Source organism: Larus michahellis, chromosome 13, assembly GCF_964199755.1.
Source record: "Larus michahellis chromosome 13, bLarMic1.1, whole genome shotgun sequence".
Taxonomy (NCBI): Eukaryota; Metazoa; Chordata; class Aves; order Charadriiformes; family Laridae; genus Larus; species Larus michahellis.
Window position 1 is genome coordinate 15004077 of NC_133908.1, and position 24235 is coordinate 15028311.

The window sequence follows — 24235 nt, forward strand, 5'->3', positions numbered from 1 at the left end:
TATGCTCACAGCTCCTAGAGATTTGCTGCCAAGAGCCCACATCAGGCTTGTGTCAGCTTAAGCTTTGCCAGTCTGGCTTTCACAAGGTCTCACTGGCCCTTGCGAAGACTTGGCCACATGGAGTTATCAGACCAGGCTGCCTCATCTGCTGCCAAAACCAACAAGAACTGTTGCTTTTCCATATTTGGATTTCAGATGTCCCAGTACCTGGGAAGATCCCAATCACACAGGTTCCTTGGTGTCTCCTGGTTCCCTGTGGACTCATCACACCTGTGCTCAGCACCTGGGGTAGCCCAGAGGGTGGTCCCTGGCTGCGACCACTGCTGCACAGCACACCCGCTCCCACCACCTGCGCTGAAAGCATCTGCTTGCAGGGCCCTACCCAGCCACAACCTCAGACTATCATCCTTTTGTGCCAGAGGAGTTCCTGTGAGTCTACAAAGGGGCCATTTTACATTTTACATATCAATAACAAAGTACGTGACAATGCAAATGGCAGGAAAAGAGACAGAAGGGATGCGAAGGCTGAGCATCACCCAGCACACAAGGGAGGCTATGGCCAAATCCCAGGTTGCTGAGAAATGGATCTCTCACCTCCAGAACTTGGACCAGCCTTCAGGCAGCCTTCCTGCCCGGAGAGGGCAAAGGCGGCTTCCCCTCCAAGAGGGGCGAGGGCTCCTAGGTAAGAGGAGCGTGGAGAAGAGAGTCTCAGAGGACTTTCTGCCCATCAGCGGAGAGAGGCCCTTCCCGCTGAAGAGCACACGCCACCTCATCTTCCCCCATCCCCAGTTCACCGGTGCCGGGGCACTGCCCCACACGCACCCCTCCCGGCTGCGCCCTGCCCACCACAAACCCCCTGCCCCATCCATGCTGGGGCTGGAGCTCAGCCCCTCGCCTGCCACCCACACACCTCCCTGCGCCCCGCCGAGATGTGCTGGCCATCCGCGGGCAGGCACCGGGACACCCCGTGCCCCTCCACCTTGCCAAGGCTGAAACCACTCCCCACCCTGATCCCCTTTCAGCCTTCCAGCCCCTCTTCCTCCACGGATCGGATTGCAAACGGGGCTCTCGCACTAGCAGGTGAAGAACAGACAGCACGCTTAGTATGGTTATTTCCTCAGGAAAAAACACGGCTGAAAAACCCTCAGCAGTTTCCAAGCCTCTTCAGCAGCCCCCCAGCAGGACCCTCCTTGCTGTTACTTCAAGGACAGGAGCCAGGCCTGAGCCCAGCCACAAAGAACCAGCTTTCTCACCTCCCGCTCTTTTACAGATGTCTCAGGTCCCTTTCAGCTAAAAGTCTTTAAATGCAAGTTCCTCTCTGGTCTTTTTAAAAGGGCTGTAGCCCCTCACCTAACAGCTTGCCAGCAAGCTTTTTCCTTGCGCTTTTTGATCTAAATGCACCTCTTCCCGGCCGCGGCCATGCAGCACCCCAGGGAGCAGGGGTGGCTGCTCTCACGCGGAGCCCAACGTGAAGGCACTCTGGGGCTGGGAGAGCGCACGACGGATACACTTTGTCCACTTAGTCTTTATCAAGGGCATAATTTCAGGTGTTTTTGCAGATTAGAAAAAAGGGGATTTTATTTTACAGGAAGCAAGTCCAGGGCCAAAATCGTCCCTTGCATCTCATGTCCAGTAGCAGGGTCTCCTCTGTTCATTATACTCTTCAGCGTAACTTCTGCTCTGCAGCTCCTTTAATCACATGAGATATGGGAACAGAAAACTGTCATTGTTCCTCGGCCATGAACAATGCCATTTGTGGAGCCATGAGAAAGCGCAAGATGGATATAAAAAAGGCGGGCTCTTGTTTCCCCATAATCTCTTCTACAAACTGACAAAAGAGGGTTTTGTATAGAGAAAATTGTCACATACAGAAACAAAACAAAAATAGAGCATGCGAGCTGGGACCACTTTTATCTGGAGAGGCACCACAGGGAGATATGCCAAATGTGATTCATTTTAACAAGTTTAGCCCTTGAGAGACAAGAGCGGAGCCCCCGGTTAAGAATGAGGAGGTTAGGCAGGAGGGTCGGGGGCGAACACGGCCTGGCACAGCCAGGGAGGGTAAGTGACCCTGAAGACTGCTTCCTCCCTTATTACAGGGGCAAGGAGCTCGGGCATGGGGCGGGCATGCAGAAAAAGCAGACTGGGGAGGGGTGGGGATGGGTCTTTTTTACTGTTGTTAATTTTGTCAGGTTAGCCTGTGCATTGACTCGTTTACAGTGGAGTAATTAAAGTATATGAACAGATACAGAGGTTCTCGCTCTCCCATCCATAACGGGCGGCTAGCAACGATTAACCACATAACCCTTTGGGGAGGCTCTTCCCCTACACCGGCACCTGAGCAAACACCCCAGAGCTGCTGAGCAGCTGTTCGCAAAGCACCGAGAGGCTTTGGTAAAATATCATACACGCGCTCACATGTGCTTGGGACCGGCCCTCCCGCTCCCCAGGCTCTGCAGGTAGCAGAAAGACTCCGATCAATACAACCGCGAGACCCTTTGAATGAAATCAATGCAGCTGAACAAGCGTATAAGTCCTGGTGTCATCACATTATTTATTCCCCAAAGTCCCCATCCCGCTTCAGTCAGAGGAAGCACTCGAGTACATTCCCTCCCTTTGCTCTGCAGCAGGCAAATAAATCAGAGGCTCAGGTTCTGCTTCCCGATCTACGAGGGCATTACAAACTGCTGGCACCACGCACCCTGCTAAGCGCCACCGATTCGGGACGAGCAGAGGTAACAGGGACGGTGGCACCGGGGCTGTCACCCAGAGAAGGTGAGGCCAGCACACTCGTGCAAGCGGCTCTGTGCCTGCGCTCCTCGCAGGTTCTCCTCCTCCAGCTCTTCACTGCCTCCCCGGGACGTCCCTCTGTTCACTGCCTCCTTTCAAGCCATTGTTAGTCTATTAAGTGCTTTTTAAGAGATGGAATTTGTGCCCCAGGAGAATGAGCTGCAGAGAAAGAGCTCCACAGTCCTGGTGGCCTCGCAGCACCAGCCAAATGTCACATCCAGGCCCAGCAGGCAGTGGCATGGAAGCGACCAGGGCTGTCCCCCGCCGTGCCTCCAAAGAATGGGTGAGAGATGGGCACAGCCCCACCGCGGCGCTGCCCGCCCTCCGTGGAGGAGCCGCAGTCGAGCTGCAGCACCAATAAAACCGTGGGGCACGACAGGAGATGGCCATGGGGCCAGGCGGATGAGCCACCTCCAGAGCAGGAGGGAGAGCCGTGGAGGTACAGCATGGCCAGCCCTGGCCCAGCCCTTGAGCCAGCAGGAGCCGAGCAGGGCTCAGGCAGCTCCAGACCTCCGCCTGCTCTCCTGGCCACCAGCAAGGGCCACGTGCAGGGAGATGCCTCCCCCAGGCTCACAGGCCCACAAAGCCCACCAAGAGCAGCCGCCAGGTGTGTTCTTCCCTCCCGTCACCCGCAATGGCACAGCTCACGCCAGGAAGGGACCGACAGGGCTCCTCGGTGTGACCATCTCCCCTCCACACCAGCCCTGGCCTGAGCACAGCGCCCGCGGGGCCCCCAGCCGGGTGCCGCAGGGCTGTGGGAGCGGAGGAGAACCTTCCAGAGCAGCGGCTCCACCATCACAGACAGGGAGCTCAAACGCTCCCACCCTGGAGACGCTGTAGGTGCCCAGAAACACCTGCGGGGTCCTCCCTTGCTCTGCTTTCACATATGGTAAAATGTAGTTTAAGTGACTCATGATATATTTGTTTTTTTCCAGGTCCAACAATGCTGGGGAGCTGATCCTCAACAACAGTGGGCTGTGCAGTAATTCGTAAGCAGACCGTCATCTGAAGGCCCTTCCACCAGCAAAGCAGCAGCTCAGGGCTCACCGGAGGCATTTTGAAGTGTGTCGTTGGGCTGGGGATGCAGGAGAGCTGGGCATGCACTGCCGTCCCCAAGCCCGCCTTGGCCAGCAGCCCTGCTCCCCTCTGCAGCCTGCAACCCCGAGGACAGGGAAAGCAACCACCTCCCCAGCGCATCATCACAGCCCTCCGCTTCTCCCATGTCACCTCGGACCTTCCTCGTTCACCCTCCTGGCATCAGCACCCCCAGACCTCAGACGGAGGGAAGGTCTCCTGGAAATTCCCACTCGCTGCCAAGGATCATCATCAGCACAAGAAATTGTCCACAACTTGCCCAACATGAATAACCATGTGTTCCGCATACTTCCACGTGGGTTTTAAACTCATTGCCTGAAGGCTCTGAAGGTGACTCACGTCTCAAAGCCTCCTGTACTGGCAGTCTCTCACACACGCTGCACACACGTTTGCTTTTTTCAGGTTAATCCGTATTCCCACCTATGAACAAGTGACAAGAGCCTCGCTTGCCACCTTCACCCGATCGAGTCAGCCAAATCCCCAGTCAAAAGCCACGTCACAAATTAGGTTATTTAGGATTCCTAACCAACGCTATTAACTAAATCCCTAACACTGTTAATTATGTTTCCTATCACCAATTTACAAAGCAACTCTATTGATCTTGCCCCTACTCTGCAAATTACAAAGAAATGACCAGAATTAAAAACCAAACATCCAGGAGGGAGATTTCCCCCCCAGCAGAGAGGAGGCCTGGCTGGGTCCTCACAAGGAAAGCACAAAGACAGGCTGGTCTGGAGGCACTGGCTCCCATGGAGGCTGTCCCGCCGGCCACCCTGCGGAACTGCGACACGAAGCCAAGAGGGAGGCTACAAAACCAAGTCAGGGCCAGCCAAGGAAATAATTTCAAATCAAGGGACCAATGAGAAAAAAACACAGCAACTATACCCGCTCCATCAAGGCACCAGCCACATTCTCACGGCCACCAGCCGCCACCGAAACCCAGCCGAGCCACCGGTCCATCTCACCTCAGCACTGCACTCTCTTGCCATAAATCCCCCTGGAAGAAAGTCTGCATGTTGCCGTTTTTTATTTGGGCAACGAAGTGGAGGTCTGAGGGGCAATATATTTTTTTAGTTGTGGTTATAGCTTGGAATTAATGATCTTCCCACAAGCACGAAGCTAACCTGGGGTAGAAGGAACACTTTCCATTATCTTACTGAGAAAAATGCCACAGAAAACATCATTTTAAGCACACAGCACAGGCAGGTAACCTGGGAATACCAGGGAAATTATAATTAGTTGTTCAGAGAAGTGCAAAAGTTCAATTTGAAACCGAGGGGAAGTTTCCTCATTCCTCAACTGGGCAAATCCCCACTGCAGTCCCCTGTGACCCTCTGGGAACGCAGCCACAGCGGCCGCATGGCCAAGGTCAGCACTGCCCTTGCTCCGCTTCGTGACAGCCACAGCTCCACGGGGCTGAGGATCCGCGAGCACCCGGCTCTCACCGATGCCTGCCAGGAGCTGAGGTCAGCCCTAAAACCTAACACTCATTTTCATGTCATTTGCTCTGGTAGGAAAAGGCGTTCTTTGTGATTAGCTCTATCAAACCCTGTGCACATCGATCTCATTACAGCCAGAAAGCTCATTTAGACCTTCAACAACAAGGGGAAATGAACGGTGATTCCGAGCACAGCCCACCAGCAGACCACAAATCCTCTTACTCTGAGGATACAGTTCATATTACATCCAAGCAAGAAATCTATCAAGTCACTTTAATTAATTCCCCTCCTCCAAAACGCTTGTGTGTGCATTGGAAAGGTCACACCCTCCTGCCAGGTAGCCCTGTCTGTCCCCCAGCACCTCCAGCTCACACCCTGGAAGCCACCCGGCCACAGACACGGCAGCGAAGGGCAGTGAGGGTCCCCGGAGCTGCACCACCGGTCCAGTGCAGCAAAGGTGGCTAATGGTGGCCCAGATGCATTAGGCAAAGCACCGCCAGCAGGTCAAAGGAGGGCGAGCGCTGCCACGCGTCTCACACCAGGTGCCCGACCAGCAGCTGCTGGCCACAGGGTGATGGGGCACATGGCCACGCTCCCACCATGGTCTCTCCCTGCCTTGGCCACAGGGACCACTTCAGGCAGGTGAAGACTAAAGCGAGGGAGGGGCTCTCCCACGCGTCTTACGCTGGGGATGGCTGCAGGAACGTGCCAGGGCAGAGCACATTGCACTGAAGAGCACCTATGGAGGATCGCTCCTCCCTTTACTAGGCTGTACAGAATTTTTCCGGTATTTCTTCCACAATTTTATTTTATTTTTTTAATATTTCCCCATCCACTTACAGCTGCAGGTAACAAAGCCTGCAACATACCACCCAGGACCACTCACCCAGACTTGGGAAAGATGAGCCCAACCAGAACAGGGGCAAAGCAACTAGGATTGACAAAGCACTGCAGAACCAACCCCAGGAGAGATGCTAGCACTGCCCAGCCTCAAAAATGAGTGTGTTTGGACGCTTCACTGACAGTACAGAAAAAGAAAACCACTGGGAAAGAGAAGCCTTATGGAAACTGAAGGGATGGAAACTGTCATGGGAACACAGAGGGAGGAGCAGGCCAGGAATAAACCCAGGCTAGAGATCAGCAGGAAGCTTCTAGCAACTGGAATGAGAATGTTCCAGAACAGAATGTCATTTTTGCCCCTTCTTTCCACATAGACTTCGTGCAGTGTCGGCGGAAACTGCAGACCCACGGCAGCACACGCTGGACCTGTGTGCCTAAGGACCCTCTGAACCTGCTCATACCCCTTCGTTAGCACATTTATCTTACGGGCATCCACTAGACGCCATACTCTAAGAAGACAGATTAGGCAGACAGAAACACCTGTGATTTCACAAAGGAGAATTTACACCATAAATCTGTCTGTCCGGACATACAGGCTGTGTTCAGAACCATAACATCCAAACAAATTCCCAAGTGTCTCAAATTGATATCAACTGATCCCAAAAGGCTGACAGACAGGGGGCTACAGGAGGAAGCCCAGGAGATGTTTTGCCAGATTTTAGAAACAAAACTTTCCTAAATATCATGAATCATGAAAAAATCCTTGCGGCTGCTAACACACTGGCAAAGCAGAAAGATTACGGCACCCACTACGCTGCTGCCCTGCACACTCAGCCAGTTGGGTTTTCATTACAAATACATTCAGCATCTCATTACTGTCCATCACGAGGGCTCCAACGCCAAGACCGGCTTCACTTAAGCAGTGTGAGCCTTGCACTGCGCTTCCTAATGCGGCTGGATTAATGGGAAAAACATCTTAGGGAACATCCTCACCAAACAGAGGAAAACAGTAACATCCTCTGACAGTTCTTAGGCAGCAAGGCACAGATCCCTAAAGGGAGAGAAGTTCAAAGAATCTCAAGACCTGATGGGGCAGGGACCTCGTGAAAGACTGTTCGTGACATGCCTTCCTCTCTGCAAAAGGATCTCACAGCTTGAGCTGCAGGAACGGGAGGTGCATTTCCACTCTGCAGACATGATTTCACATGAAAAGAAGATGGTACAATGTCAAACTCTCAGCACTGCGGAGCGAGAACAAAAGTAAGGTGGAAAAAATACAAGTGTAAAATACAAACACAAGAACTAAATCACAGTAATCCAGTATGCTAGAAATTTTTAAGAAAAGAAACCTCTGTTAGCTGAAGGACAAATATTTACTGTCATTAGGAAAAGCATTCAAAATACAGACGACAGAGACAGACTGCTATCATTATGTTACAAACTACCTTTACGTTACGCTTTCTCAGAGCCATGAAAAGGACTTCGGGGGCTCAAGTCAGCTGTGTTAACCAAAAAAGATTCAATTTTTAAAGCTGTTGTCTTGCTTCACCGGGCACCTTCTCATAAAACATGAAAAGAAATAATTAACTGTTAAAGCGGAGGGTCTGGAGCCAGAGCTTCCAGCTGCCAGGCTTCTGGAAAGGCGTATCAGTAAATGTCTTGGATTGCAATGGTTATTGGCGACAAGGTGCATCAAACTCGCCCCTTACTGCTTCATTAGTGGCGAGAACAGCGGGAGTGGAGGGGCAGAAGATTTGCTCCACTCCTCATTGCCTTTCCCGTGACGTTTGCGGGACAGTCTGGCCCTGATACAAGACACTCGTGTCCCGTTCTGGAAAACATCCAGCTCCTTTTCCTGAAGGCACTTTGCAGCTCAGAAGCAGTCCCTCTCTCCATACCTGCATTGTCCTGCTTTCCAAATGGAAAATTCCTGGTTCAAAACAGGCCTGTTGGAAGACCAGTTATCTTCTGTGCAGCATACAGAGATGCCTTTAGATCGAAAGGTCACGGCCGATCACCTAGAAAGCCACTAGCTCTTTGCAACTTGAAAGTTTGGAACAAGCCACCCCTATACCGTATATGACAGAAAAATCCTGTCCATGAGGTAAAACCCCGCAGCTTTCTGCTCCTTCCTAACAGTGCACAAGCTCAACCTCAAACAAATTGTCTGTTTTGCCCTTTTGGCCTTTCTAAGAGGTTGGTCTAAAAGGCTAAGTTAGGCTTTAGCCCAAAAAGTTTAGTTTCATAAAGGAACAGCAATGGGAGCTCCTGCTGTGGTGCACGGGAAGAGAGGAACAAAAGGGTATAATTTCAAATTTTTCCTGTGAGGCTACAGCTTGTGAGGACGGTGTTACAGAAACTGGATGCTTGCAGAGCTTATATGATAATTGACATCATACCTGGCATTAAGATAAGAAGCAGAATGCATAGCCCATTGGGAGTGCTCCTCCAAGGCATGTCCCATTAAGTGCAATAAACAATACAATTACTCAATACTCATACCTCAGAGGGGAAAAAAAGCCATTCACACAATTAATAAACGTTAAGAGCTGCCATTATCACTTTCCGCAACACAGGGCCCCCAAATTTACAGGACGAAAACTTGTGCCAACACATCAAGAACAAGGCAAATACATGCAACAGTGCTTAACTTCCATGAACCCTGGCCATCTTCCAGGTGAGGTGGCTTCTCCGAATGCTGCTCCGTGACCATAGGCCAGTCACTAATGCAGGGACCACTCACCAGAGCCACCTAGGAGCCAGCTGTTGCCTTGATGTGCATGAGCGAAACCTAGGCAGGACTGCACAACACCGCTCACCTCGGGCGGTTTGCGTAGAGGCGCCGGAGGGCTGATGAGGACAGCCCTGGTGGCAGCTGTCCCCAGGCGCGAGGATTACTGCATCCACAGTGGGACGCAGCATGTACCTGAGCCAGCCCGGGCACGGCGTGAGCCTGGACCGCAGGGCTGGGTGCCCTGTTATCCCCCTCAGATACCGTCAGCATTCCTAAGACTAATTTCTGTGGAGAACTTCAGCCTGTGTGTGTAAACAGAAATAAAAGCAAGCAGTGAGAGGATTTCACACCAAACTGTCTGCCTACCGTCCGGTTAACCTACGCACGCCATAAGCTTAGCCCTAACTGTTAGACACAGCTCACTCTAAATAATTAGACTCGCCAAACCTGCAGGAAAAAGCTGTGGTGGGAGCAGCTACCAGCCAATGCAAAGGAAAAAAAAAAAGCATCTTTATTCTACTGGCTCTCACAATACAGCCGAGGCCCTTTATGGTAACTTCCATGGCGTTAGTGGATTTGGCAGGATCTAGTTACACAGCCCTTTCCCCCTTGTGCAGTGAACCAGAACCTTTCCACTGAATTCATCAGACTCCCTCCCAGGTGTCCCGCTCCGGGAAGGAACAAATTCCCACCTCTGCGGGAGGAGAGGTGCTGTGCCTGATCGCACACTGGGTGACAATCCGACTGGGTGCTGTGTGTACCCTCACAGCTTGCCCAACGTCAGCAAGAACTGCCCCAGGGAAACGAGAACCTGCAGCTCCAAATGTACACGCAGGGCGCCACAGCTCCTGAAACAGGAAAACATTGTAAAATGAAAATCTGTTTCCCCGCTTTGCCTTCTCCAAAACTTAACGAATGGTATTCTAAGTATTATCCTTTATGATGGAAGAACCAGGCATTAAGATGGCAAGTGATGGACAGGCAGCCTCTGCAGGCAGAGTGTAATGGCACACAGCAAGGCTGCTGCACAGAAAAGCCATTTAGGTGAGTCACTGCAGACTTTCGTATGCCGTTTCCTTAGATGAACGTGCAGCCTTTAGCTGTGTGCCTCCCACATTCTTCCCAGATAAGTTTCCTCTGCACTCTTTGGACCTTCTTATCAGCCACATGATCCACCAGGTCTTACTTGCAGGATGTGAGCCAGACTCCTGCTGATTCCCTTCTCGGCGAAGGCATGACCCTGCCTGAGGGATGCAAAGCAGAACGGTCAGCCACGCAGGGTGGGAGCGCACCAAATCTGCACCAAGGGTGGCAGCTCCGAAGGTACATTTCCATAGCTTGCATTTCCATAGCGTCACACTGGCAAAGAAAGGAGAGCGCTAGGGAAAGGCTGGCTCGGCAAGGTTGAGAAGAAGGCTTTCCTCTACCAGCCTTTCAGATACAGAGGTCGCGGGCTCGCAAGGGTCAGCAACCCCTCTTAATATTCACCAAAGTAGCAACAACAAAGGCAAGCTGGGGAAAGGGAAGCGTTCCTGCGGAGTCCCATCTTCACTCTGGATACCACTCTACAATGAAGTTATTTCAAACCGCCCATAGGTTAAGCTACGGCTTTCATCCCAATAGCAAAGTCCCCGCTGAGCTCTGCCTGCAAAGGCACATCAAGCCGAGACACTCAGATGACATCTAACCTCACCCAGCTCGCTGCAGCAGCCACCTTTCTCAGCCAGGCTGGTAATTTAGATAACAGAAGAGAGTGTGTCAAATGCATAACATTTAATAAGACCAGAAGAAGGTCAACAGCCCCGTCTGAGCAGCACTTTAAAAGCTCCCATCTGATATAAATGTTATCTTGGACATCAGCACTGCTCGGTAAATAAAAAGACAAGTTCCACCTTCCAAAGCAAATTACGTGAATGCTGCTTGGCCTTGATGATGATTCCTAGGAGGCAACTCTCTCATTATTTCCCCTTCGTACACCTGGGCATTAACCAGAAAGCCAAGGTCACTTATTGCTTTCTCATTCAAACAATCTGGATTATGTCTCCCTGAAATCATTACCGCGTTGTGACAGCAGCTGGGAAGCCCAGCGAAAGATCTTCCCTCTGCCGTTGCGCAGCTGCCAGGAGTGCGCCTGGGATGCGAGCAGCAGAGCGGCCCGGCCACGGCCACGAGCAGCGCGTTGGGACACAGTGGCAAACACAGCAGCTGACTGTCCCACCAGAATGAGCGAATTCTCTCTCTTAGATTTGGTGCTTGCGTGATGTCCGAAATTCTTCCAGGTCTTGACACCATGTAACACCCGCACTTTAAAGCCAACCAAAGCTTTAAAGTCAACAAACCTGCAGAGAACTGGCACGCAGGAGTATTCCCTTCCCAAACCATGTTTCTCTAGAACCAAAGAGGTGGCTGTCACTGAAACAGGTCACCTACCTTTTTTCTTTCCGTGGGTTTCCATCGCACATCGAGCACTGGAGAGAGGGACGTGGCCAGCATTGCCCCCACCCATGTCAGACCCAATGGAGAGCGGTGGAGGGGGCAGTGCTCCTGCCCCCGCACCCTCTGTGCCACCACACACCATGTCACCCACTTGGGCACTGCGTCAGCAGCGAGCACTTCACATCCCCCTCGTGCCTTGCTGAGGCAGGCAGAGCCGTGAGAGCACATGAGGAGTTAAGCTTTCTCTTACAAAATGTGTAAAGATGTGGTCTGCACACTTGGTGAGCTGCAGCGTTTGTGGGCCAAAACATTTTGCTGCATATTTCTGAAATTATTTGTCAGAAAAGAACGTCAGTGACATAGAAAATCAGTTGCAGATGTAACCTTTTCAAGCATCAATAATAACTTAAGACATTTGAAACTAAATCTTAACTCACAAGTGACTACATCACACGGGGTAGTTTCTGAGGCAAGGGCTAGCAGATCAGATGCAGAACTGTAACGGATCCCAGCAATGGTGCCCCCCTCCAGCTCTCCCACTTAGCAAAGAACAATTAAATTCCTGCATTTGCCAAAGCTGCTTCCCTTCCTGGGACCTTTTTTCCTGATTCCCAGGCTGCTCCTGGACCCAGCGGGCACTCTGGGGTGGGAAAAGAGGCTTCCAGACCAGGTGCAATAGCCAAGTCCCCCAGCGCGCCGAGATGAGGATGGCCAGAGCGCTTTCTCTGAGGTGTAGCGCAAAGGCAAAGGCACTTTGCAAGAAAGACTCGTGTTTTATCACTTCATCATTCACCCCCCCACTGCCACAGCGGCCAGTCCACACCCCAAACTCCTTGGGCTATGAAAGAATTGCTTCGTCAGCCACACAAAGGATGAGGACCCTCGCTAGAATGCACGGATGTGCGCGCTGCAGCGGTGCTACAGACGACGAAGGACGTCTGTGTTTCAGTACAGGCAGCGGCATCCTCTGTTCTGCGCACTCGTGGCACGGGCACATCTGCAGCTCGAAGTCGGATGGAACCGTCACTTCTACGGCTCTCCTGACACGGCCAGATAGCCAGTGCTGCCACCACACTGATATTCCCATAATGAATATCACCACTGTGTTCTCAGAGGCACATGCTTAAGGAATTTAACTACTTTAATACAATGGGCTCAAATTGCCAAGAATGTTTGTGCATCAGTGTGAAATCAGAAATTCGGGGAGGGGGTGCTTTATCTGTCAAAGGCCAACATCAGGGGGCTGACAGAGCAGACAGTGGGAAGCTGGATTGCATTTGATACGCATCAGCCCATCAAACACAAACAGCCTTTAAAGTGCTGAAAGGCCGAGCCAGCCCCGTTACGGGCTGGAATGGCCCCTCCGGGCTCCGACCGGGAACGCTCCCTGCGAGCCGAGCTGGGTTGGTGGGTCTCCTGGCCCGATCTTTGCACCATAAATCACAGAAAAAGGGATACTTCTTAACAGCTCAAATTAAGATAAAATGCCTTCATTGTCAGGCCGGCAGCTACCTGTGCTGTCCCCTGTGTTATTTCCAAGCTCCCAGGCCCCAGCCGTGGAGGGCACGGGATGCCCTGCCCGGGGATGCTCCAGCCATGTGGATGGCAGACCTGCTGCACCCAGGCTGGCCTCCTGCCCAGCTGGGCCAGCAACTGGGCCAGTTACCGTCAGTTAATGACTGTTCAACAACAGCTGTCTCAGGATGGAGAGCAACAACACCCCAGTCCACCCCGTGGGCCGTCGGTCCATGAGGGAGGCCAACCCCAAACCAAGATCCTGCCGAGATGAGCAGACATCAGCCAAGCGTGGCCTGGGCAGGGGGTGGCAGCCCTTGCAGCCGTCCCCAGCACAGGCAGCTCCTGTGGCCATCACCCACAGCCGGCTCGGGGGGCTCGCCAGTCCTGGGGCCGGCTGGGGACCAGCGAGCGCGCTCCCGCTGCCTCCCAGCCATCCCTCTGCAGTCCTGCTGGAGGGTTACCAGTGCCTGAAAAGAGCTGAACTTCAATTATTCCAGGGGAAAAAAAAAAACCACAACAACACAAAACCCTTGCCTTCAGATTAATCCCCAGACCTCCACCCTGAAAAGATCCTTTCTGCAGCCCCCCCGCTGCTGAGCTCGGCCCCGGCACCTGGGCCCTGGCCCTGCAGCACAGACCGCCCTCGGGGCTTCTCCAAGGGGCTCCGCAGCAGAGGGGAATAAATAACGTAGCCCCAACATGTAAAAAATAGGCTTTTCTTACAAAGCAAAATCTCAGATGATAAGTGAAGGAAAAGGAAGCAGGGGGGGAACACGCCTGAGCGACCCCTCCTAACCACCTCCAGCCCGGCACAGCGTCACTCAGCCGAGCAGGGTGCACGGCAAATAATACCGGCTCTGCCGTCGCCCCCGCCCCGGCACCGAGACCCCACGCACCAGGGAATGCAGGGGAACAGATGGATTTTCCATGGGAAGGAGCTGCGACTGCTCCTTCCAGTCAAACATGTCAGCCCCGCGGAGCCATGTGTGCAAAGCATTAAACCCGCTCCCTTTGCTAGGACAGCAGCGCTGGGAGAGGGTTTTTTGGGATATTCAGAAGGAAGTGCCCCGTGGCCTGGCACAAGGCAGCGATTCACAGTCACCCAAAGCTGGAGGCCAAGCTCACCGTTTCTGTGTACACAAACAACCAGGTTTTTCCTCTTCCAGGTGCTTCTCATCAATGAGACGGAGCAATGGTAAAATATTAAATTGCATGGAAGCAGCAGTAATCTCTCAACACAATGGGCTGCCTTCACTAGGGCTTGTAAGCGAGAGCCTTGATAAGGTGTATCACGCTTACAAGGCAAACACGTTTCGGAGGTTATTCACACGCGGCACAAGCTGCTGGGGTTATTTCAGGCCGAAAGCCATGCAGAGCGTTGTGCTAGACACGGGGAGATCTCAGAGCTGAGGGTATCAGCCGTTAATTAGGGAAACTGGCAACTCCTAATCTCCCCACATCAAGAATAAGGAACCTTGAGGGTCCACGAATTGAGATCGTTTGATTTAATTACAAATATAACACACATCTCTCTATCTTTATTAACCTTGGAAATTTGAATAGTTTAAAATAGCCTGAAAAGCAGCCCCTGCTGCATTTGCTCACAGAGCTGCTGGGAGAGAAGGCCTCGGCAGACGTGGTATTTGCTCATAAGGGATTTCAGCCTTAAATCACCAACCGTTTGCCCAATATCACGGCAGAGCAGGCGAGGAGCACAGCACAAAGCCTGGCACACGCAGGGGCACGGGCACTGCTGCTGCAATCCAAATCCAGCATCTCTCAGCCCCACCATGACACAGAAGGAGCCAAGATCTCCTCAACCCAAAATGCTCACACCCCGCCATGGCCTTGGCACCCCGCTGGTCCTCCCCACGACCAGGCTGCCTTCTCTGGAGCTGCAGGAATGGCACTCGTACATGTGGGCTTGCCACGAGCTGCAGGAAAGGGTAACTCATTCCTTGCTCTTCCCTCCGGAGGTTCAACCACATATATGCATGATGTTCCCTTGCATTTACGAGAGGAGATGCAATGCCGATGGGGTCAGGAGCACAGTCAGGTCTGGAACACCTTCAGTTCCTCTGAAAGAGAGGAACTACTTTCCATGGGAATTAAGAAAATGTTTTGGTTAGCAGCAACGGGAAATAATTTGATGTTATATATCACAGGTAAATGAAATTGCACACAAAAAAGCAGCACCAGAAGGCAGCAAGGTCTGCAAGGTCAGAAGGTTGCCAGGGCTGATGCTACCCGCAGCCTCCAGCTGGAGGAACGTTGTCTCCAGCAGGACACGCGAGCGGCATGGGAACGGCAGGAGCGGTGCACGCCAGAGCACAGCTGGTTCTGTATGCAGGTGTGCCGGGGTCCCATGCAGAATACCTGGTTTTATTCCCGAAGGACAGGATTCACTTGACTTGGGCGTGAGCTGCTTGGAGTCCCCCACCGGGCGCGTTGCCTCGCAGGGAGCTGGGCAGCCTCGTGCAACGGCAGCCTGAGAAAGGCACAGCGTTATTACTGGCAGGCAGCAGGAACCTGAGACAAACTCATGATTTTTCTGGGTTTGATCCCAAAACACATTTCTTTGGGCTGACTGACACTCCGAATTGCTTGGCAGACCACGACTTGGGAGCACAAGCCACAGAATTCAGACCACTTAAAAATGTAAATATTCTAAGAAACAACCCAGAAGACCTTCCTAGCATGGGAGGGAGGCATTTTTGGGGATAGGTCTCTACAAAAGCAAAATATTTCCTGAGAAGGCTTTCCACATGGAAACACGAAGAACAAATAAGTTTTCAAAGACTACGACATTGCCAGAGGTGCAACTCGCACCGAGGCCATAGCGGATGTGTCTCTCCAACCCAGTATCCTGCAGAGTGCGGCGCAGCTGGCCGGGATGCTGGGATGCCGGGGTGCCATACGCTCTCAGGGTGCCTTTGAGGCACAGGAGATGCAGAGAGGGGCACGGTGGGCACAGGGGGTGTGGGGCTGGACTGTGTGCTGGGCCTGACACCTCACCTCATGCCCCATGGCGATGTCTGAGAAGGAGCGCAGCTTTTTCTGTAAAAATGCTTTGGATACATGAATACTAGGAAGAGCACTCAAGCAAAAGGGTAATCCCAGTGCAGGAACAAATGGACATATGCCTTCCCAAGCGCTGCTAGGCGGGGAGCAGGATTGCCGGCAGCAGCGAGGAGGGGACCTGAGTGTCGTGCAGCAGGAGCAGGGCCACCAGGCTGGCCCGCCGCGTTGCGCTGGCGGGTGACACCAAGGCCTGTGCGGGCAGAAGGCGACGGAGGGAGTGGTGGGCCCCGCCAGCCCTTCTCCGCCACCGGCACCCTCACAACCCGGGTCTGCCGGAGGGCGAACGGCCCGTTGTGAACCAGAGCGGCGCACGGATGCGAAGCGGCAGGGAGGGACGCAGCGGTGCCGGGCCATGCCCCGGTGCCACGCGCAGGTGACGGCAGGAGTCCCGCACGTGTTCACACCTCCGAGCGTCCCCGCACGCCGCATAATAACCGCGCTGGGCATGTCCAGCTTTGTTGTTTTAGCCATACTGTAGAGACGCCTATTTACTTGGGAATCATATGTTTTCTGCCCTGGTCCTCACTGTATTCAGAACAGTTACTTAGCTTCAATAAGCCCCTTGTTAAAGCCTTTTCCCTTCTGTAATCTCATCAAACTAACCAAAAGGAGTTTGTTCTGAAATAGAGTCCCATTTTGTAACCTGGCTTCCTATAGGAGATCTCCCCATGCGCACTCGGCCCCTCCGCCACAAAAGGGGTCTGCTTGTCCTAGCGCGCTAACAAAACACTGCCGTCTGTTTGGGTTAGCCAGCAGGGGGTTAATGAAAAGCCCGGCCCTGGGGACTCCCACCTTATCTGCAATCATGAATTTATTGAAGAATGTGTTAATGTGCTGGATTTTATTCATCAGGGGTCAGGGCTTTTCAAATTCTTCCTCCCAGCTCCCCCTCTTTCCATCCCTCCCCAGCAAGCTCACAATGCTGTTTAAACAAAGGACTCCCAACACAAAGAGCAAATTTACACAGTAAAGTTTTCTTGCAAGCCCAGAGCAGAGTCTGGAAGAATTCCAGCTTTATAAAGAGAAAAGGGGGTGGGGGGAAGAAAGGGGGAAGGGAGAGAGGGGCATTTTGCAGAGGATAAAAGGAAATTGAGAAAAGTTCCCACCTCCTGAAGCTCAGCACTGAATATTCTCTGCCAGTTAACCCCGATGCATTACAAACCCTCCAGGACGTTTCAGCTGGACATCAGCCTTCATAACACCAAACTTTTCAGCCTCCTTCGAGAAGGAGCCTGAAATTAAATGTTTTAACATCAAATTTAGGGTGACGTTTCAACAGCTTCTTTGTCTGTGGATTAATAACATTAGCCCCGAAAAGGGCACAGCAAACATTACCTGGGGCTCGTGGTTTTTTCCGTGTGCCAGTCTCCCAGGTGGTGATATAAGCAAGATATAACAGGAGATAATGAAGCTAAGCGATGGCTCACGGGCCTTGCGGTGACTACGTGTCCAAAGCCAAGTGAGAACGGGAAGGAGCCTCTGTTCCCACCTCCTGCATCCCACCCGGGCACCACGCACCATCCCAGGACCGGAGGCCATCGAGGTCCCGCAAGGAGCTTCCCTGGACGCCCACCCTCCTGGGCTCGTCACATCCACAAACCCACCGCTGTCTACAAGTGCTAGGAAAAAGGTGGTGTAATTCCAACGCAGCCTGTGCGGCCGATGGGCTCTTTTCCCCTTCCATCATTTCAAACATTATCCGCCCTCGGCAGATGGGGATAAAAGGTTGTTTGGTTGGTTGCTTTTATTTTTTATAACCAAAAGGTTAAGACCCCCCCACTGGTCTGTCAATTTTAGTTGCGCTGGTCAGAGCTCTGGGAATTAGAGAACAGGGAGCAATCCTGCACTAATTAACCAAAGATGACCTAAATGATTTTCTTCAGGTCTTGTCACCTCCACTTTCTGCACTATCATTAATAAGCTCTGGCAATGTCTCAGAAAGGAGGGCTCAGAACAGACGTCACCTCTACGTCTACCTCTGCCCAGCAGGCACAGCGCTACCAAGTTCACCTGAGCAAAGAGTTTTCAGGCATTTTACAAGAAAAATATACGCGATGTTATTGGCCATAAAACTAAAAAAGCTAAAACTGCAGGGGAGACGACAAACTCTGGTCACCAGACAGGGAAGTAACTGCTTCAGGCGTGTAGCTTCGAGACTTGGAAATACTCAATTCGTATTAAGAGAACCATCACAATTCCATTTTCTAACAAGTTTCTGAGCCAGAAGGATGTCATTGACCCAAATTTCCATTCCTCTGTTTATTTACTTTGGTTTGCAGGGAAAGCGATGCCTTCTGCCATACCCTCATAAAATCAGCAGCGCTCTGGAAGCAGCTAGCGCAGACAACCACCTGGAAAGAGGGGGTTTCACTGGCTCTGGCAGTCACACGCAGAAGCCCACAAACACAAACGCCTTCTAACGCCTAACGGCCAAACCCATCCGAGAGCCGTGCCACATGCTCTGCCCCGCTGAAAAGCTGAATTTGAGCTGCCCAAACTGCAGCATGACTACTCCTGTCCCCAGCTTTCGGCAGGGGCCGGGCAGATCTCGGCACACGGGATCCAGCTGCGCCGCCGATGGATCCCTGAGTGCTGCACATAGAATACATATTTATAGGGTCTCCTCCGTGACAGGAATGCCAAAGCCTCGTGCAGAAAGTAACTCAAAGGACATAATTAAATCAGTTAAATGGCTTGGGAAAAGAGACACGGCTACGGCCAGATTTCAACTCTCGGCACAGTCTCAGGGCACAGGGAACAACGATTAGGAGAGCAAGAACTATAAAAGCTCTCTGACCAACTACTTGCTTTTCTTTAGTTAATAAACTATAATCCCTGCTTAACACTGACACAGACCAGGAACGAGCCTCTGAGCACAGAGCTCCGGGCACGAAGGCAAGTGTCGGGGGTAAGCAAACACCGTGCCAGCATCACCAGAGGTCACCAACGTTACCAGAGGACAAGTAAAGCCGGCACAAAGAGCAGGAAATCAAAGATCAATCAGTTTATTTCATCTGTTAACGTGATGCACAGCCAACAGCGAGCCCCTGCTGGCTTTTCGGGGCCAGGAGCTGGGAGAGGGGCATCGCTGGAGCAGGAGGGGCAGCTCCGGCTGCTGCCGGCAGCAAAAGGAGCCTTTGCACACAGGAACAGCCACCGCGCACCGGAGGAGCCGCATGAATCCAACTGTTAACAGAGCTCCTGGCAGGTTTTACTGGAATAACTGGGGCAAAGAGAGGAGCAGCGCTCGGGGAGCCGCCCCACGGCGCGGCTCTCACCGCCACGGCCATGCTGCAGGAACATCCAACCCCTCCAGACAAAGCTCCAGAGCCACAGGTGACAAGAGGAGAAAGAGAAATGCTGCAAAAGCGAGAGGGCACACCGAGGCCGCCCAGAGAATCCCAAGACAGAGTTTGGGCAAAGTGACTGAGACTGAACCCGCAGCTGAGAGGGTCCCGACGGTCTCAACGTAGGGGGTCACCATCACGTCTCTTCCCAACCGGGAGGGCTGGAGAGGGGTCGGGAGCCACCATGAGAGTGAGGAACACCAGCAGCTCCCTGCCACCAAACCGGGCACAGGTCCCCCGGGGGAACTGGCGGCTGCTCGGGGAGAGGGGAAGGTCTCAACCTCTGTGGTTTCCACTGCGAAGAAAGAACTGCACAGCTGCCGGGAATGCTGCTTGTATTTCTCTCTCAGGGTGAAAAAGAAGTCCAAACTTAAAAAACACGAATACTGAAAAAGTAATTTCTATAATTTCAATGGTTTTGAGCTCAAAGTTGGCAAAAAACATGCACGCTACTTACACAGCAAGGAGCAAAAAGCTGTGAAAACAGATATACTTCTCAGAAGGGTTGCACGCAGAAAAAAAAGTAAGCAAGTTACTTATTTTTAAATCTAGAGATACAAAGTATCTAACATATAATTACCATATTTAATGTTTCAAAACCAAAATAGCTTTTTATAGCCACCCTCAACAGATTTCTGTCTGCTACTTCTATACCCAGCCACCATGAGGAGAGGTGGGCTCACATCGTTAAAGCAGATTGCGCTCCTCTTCCATACATTTTTTTGTCCCTGCAAGAATATTAAAAGCATGGTTTGAAAATTAAGCAAAGCTTTCTCCCTCAACAGACTTGAAATGGCCCTCAGAACAGTTTCATTTTTCCATTTGTGCTTTCAATGTTACAAAAAAACGTAGAGGGATCGGGTGGAATACAATGTCTTGGTACTTCGTTTGTGTGCTGGTGCATTATGGATGAGTTACTGGATCCCTAACTGGGCATACAGCGCTGCTGCTGGGAGGCGGGCACAGCTCACCACCTGCCTGGGAGACGCAGCGGCTCGGCCCGGCCCGTTGCCCCCGGGAAGCGCGGGGCTGCGCTGCGAGCGCTCCACAGCATCCCGCGCATCCCGCTCCCCGGGGTCCCGCTCCCCGGCGCCCGCCCAACTCAGGGAGAAAACGACGCCAGGCTGAGCGCCCCTTCCGTGTTTCCTGCGAGCGCAGAAGATATGAAAGGTTGTTTCTTCAGTTCAAAAACGACATGTTTGAACGTTGCCTGGGCTATTGCGCTTTTTGGGGTTTTTTGCCTTGTAAAATACCCTACGACATTTCTCCTAAAGTTCTCCTTGGAGAACTCGCAGGAATGGGAAAGGATTAAGAGTTTGAAATTTGAATAACAGAGATGAAGGATTTTTTAAGAATCTTTGTAAGACCTCTAGCCTGTTTACCTTTTATTCACAGATTTCAGCTGAAAAATCTCGCCAGAAGACGTGCTGCGGAAGATCCAGCACTCCGGCTTACAGCAAGGCCAGGAGGAACCTCCTCTGGTACCAGGGATCCTCCGCAGCCAGGGAGGAGCCTCCTCGAAACTCAGCTGCTCCCGGGAGGGTCTGTCCTTCCTCATCGAGCCCCGTTCAGTACAGCAGCCGGGGAAGCCGTTTTTTAGGGAGGATTTCCCCAGAAAACTGACAAAATTTGTCCTGATCATCACAAGGCTCAGGGTTTTACCTGTACGTGAAGAGCAACCCCTCGCTTCTTCACACCTTAGGGGGAAAAGGGACTTAGCACAAAAATTAACAAACATGTGATGAAATATACAATAGCCACCATTAACATCATATTTATTGTTATTTAGTTGCTCAGTAAAACATATACAGATATGTACAATATGCATGAATACAGAAGACTGCACTTTACATATTTAAAAAAAAAAGAAAGAAAAATAACACTCAATTTCATGAGCTATTGTCACAGTCTTCCAACCAAGCATTTAAGAAATGAATTTAACAAGAATCAAAAAAAAAAAAAAAAAAAAAGAAAAAAAAGAAAAAAAGATTACAGGATTGCCTAACACACAGCAGAGTCAAGTTTTCATATTTTACATGTGCAATAACATTTTTCAGAAGAGTTTGCTATGCAGTACGGATTACCAGTGTTTTGAATTTTTTTTTTTTCTTTTCCATTAACCAAATTTAGTACAAAGAAATAACATCCTTTTGCTTAAGGCTGTTTTAAAGCTGTAATATTCTTGGGTAGTGAATAGTGATAAAGTTATAACTGCTGGAAATCACAGCCTGCAGTTTCATCAGTCAGAATCTATGAGCGGATGGACTCAAACCAACAATTTTAATAGAGAATTTCTAAGACAAAATTAGACTATTTCCTCCATTAGCCTTAAGCAATAAAGGAGAAACAATTCTATAAAAATGGGTTATGCTCTTATACACCATCCATTGAACAGCTGTGAATCTAGTAGTTGAGAAAACCTTACACTGCAGCTTAACAAAAAGAATCAAAATTTACCAGTTTTGTTTCTTCTGTCTGCCTTTCCCCTCCCCGCCCCCCCCCGCCCTCCCAGCAGCGCCGCGTTCCGCTGCCCTGGGCTCACCTCACCCTCTCCCTCCTTCCCACAGGTGCGACCAGTTTGCCTTACTGGTGGTGCCTGGAAGCCTCAGCCCGATTCCTGGTCTGGGAAGGGCAGGCAGCCTCGGAACGACCCCGAGACGTGCGGTATCTGGAGCCGCTCCCTCCATGACCCAGATGACACAACTCTGACGCTCATCCCCTTCCACCCTGACCACACCATGACATCCTTACCTCGTTGATAAAAGTCACCGTAACTAAACAAAAATGAGCCTAACCCCTCTCTCACTGAATAACCGAGCTAGAATAGCAGCGAACTAGTAACCCTAGGGAAAAAATGATGTGGAGAAAATTTGCAAGTCTTTTAATAAATACGGCCTATTCTTTTTTTTTTTTTGGCAAAGAGATATTTTATCCCTCCTCCCAACTTAAATGCAAGAGAGATTTTGCTCCGTTTGCTACTACATTTTACCTTCAAGACTAAGTGCAGAGGTTCTTCTAACAAATACCAAAGGAGTCAGGAGGTCAGTGATGCCCAGGCTCCCCCGTGCCCAGGCAGCGGGGGCTGCGCGGGAGACCCCAAACTGCCGGGCAAGGCAGGGAGAAGGCTCCAAAAGCCGCATTTTAGCTGTCCTTCACAACATATAGCAAAGTTTGTGCACATCTCAATGGCACGTTTACCACAGATCTTTGACTTCTTGGTACAACTTCTTCCCCCCTGTCTGGAAGCCCTGTAGGACAAGCAGGCGCGAGATTAAGTTATTCTGGGTTTACGCAGTCATTTGGGGAAAATTTGCTCATAAATGTCACTCTCTGTCGCCCCGGCTCATCCTCTGAAGGAAGCACGCCTGGAGCCGCGCGGCTCAGCAAGGAGCAGAGGCCGGATCTCGGGTACCGCTCAGCTCTGCCGCCCACGGGGCTTTGGCCCGGCTCGAGCCGACGCCGGCTGTGCCTCAGCTTCCCCTTCCACGGAAGAGCGCAACTTACCTCTTGCACAACTGGCTTTTTCCTACAGCTCTCCAACACAACTGGGTTGGAAGTATTATTGTTCACAAAATTAAATCTTTTCAATTCTTACCACATGGGGCTACGCTGGTAGTTTAGATACGTTAAAAAAAATAATTTAAAAAATCAGTGCATTCAATGTCAAATTAATGGAGAAAATTAGTAAAATGAAACTACTGCAGGCAACACAAGCTTCGTGACAAAGCTCTAGCCTTCTGCATCTGCTGTCAGTACCAAGTACACCAGGTTATGAGCATGAAGCTTGTCCTGGTCAGTCATATGTACCGTTTCTGTTCTGATCTTTGGCAAAAAGCAAAGAAACCATAAAAGCGCAGGTCGGCCCTGGCGCTGCTAACTGCTGCCCCGGGGAGAGCTTGCATCGGCTCCTTTTGCTCGGTTGATAATGTCACTTAATTTAAGCAAGATCAAATGGATAGGAGGTTAGCAAAAGGATCGCATGTGACCATATTACTCAGCAAGACTACATGGACAATAAGGCCCAGAAGACGGTCAACTGCTGATTTTAACTCCTCACTACCTAAAAATCCTGTCCTCCCACTGCATCCACCTCACGAGCCCAGCGATGTGGGAGCAGACCCAGCGGTGCCACAGCTCCCACACTCCCACGCTCGGCAGCTGAAAACACACGATCCCGGCTCCAGTACAGCCCGTCCCCCTCATTTCATAGGATTTAAAACTGCTGGGGTTCCATTGGTTTTTGAGGAATTGCTTCCACTTTGTATTTCTATGAGCAAGTGACAAAGCCAGTCCCCAGTGGACTCCAGGAGAGAAGAACCCGCTGCAGAGAGCAAACCAGAAGAAAAAGGGCGGTGAGACCAACTGAGTCACTGCCTTTCTACTTTAAGGAGGATTTCTCTTTAAAAGCCATCTGAAATGTTTGGTGCAGCATTCACCGAGAGGTCTCTTCCCGGTAGTGCAGGGTGTGCATCCCTGACCTCAGGAAGCCTGAAAAACCTGTTCTCTTGAATGCAGCAGGAAAAACTAAAAACAAAGAAGTAAGCCATCGGCTGCACTCCTGCACTCCGGTGCAGGAATGCCATCAGACCATGAACTCTTTCTAAATTTTCAGCTGCAAGTGCTGGAACGCGGTATCATGTGTCTAGGCATGTGTTTGGCTGGGGTTACTCCAAGCCCCACCAGGCTGGAAGTGGTGGGAGCTGCAGAGGGAACCCACCACGGCAGCCCCGGCCCCGCTCCAGAGCCCCCAAGCACTTTGCTAGACAGGATTAAAAGTTAAACACGTATTTGGGTGAACCGGGACTTCAGAAATCACAGGCAAAGAGGCATCTTCCAGAGTGAGGGCTGAAAATTATTACTCTACCAGGAGGTATTTTACTGGGGACAGTGATATTTCATTGCAGGGACAGGGGAGGGCTCGGAGCTTTCGGCAGCGCACACACCTACAAAGGTAC

At 51.4% G+C, this 24235-nt stretch overlaps 1 protein-coding gene across 3 annotated transcripts in view; it reads right to left on the reverse strand.

The window, feature by feature from the left end:
* Positions 1-24235, reverse strand: part of MN1 (MN1 proto-oncogene, transcriptional regulator) — a 111039-nt gene that overhangs the window by 48713 nt on the left and 38091 nt on the right. Inside the window, exon 2 of one of the 3 annotated variants that reach the window (XM_074606066.1) lies at positions 15229-15340. The exons of the other annotated variants lie outside the window; for them this stretch is intronic. Coding sequence (XP_074462167.1) covers positions 15255-15340 — 86 coding nt within the window. The 3' untranslated portion in view covers positions 15229-15254. The remainder of the gene's footprint in view (positions 1-15228; positions 15341-24235) is intronic. 3 annotated transcript variants of the gene reach the window in all.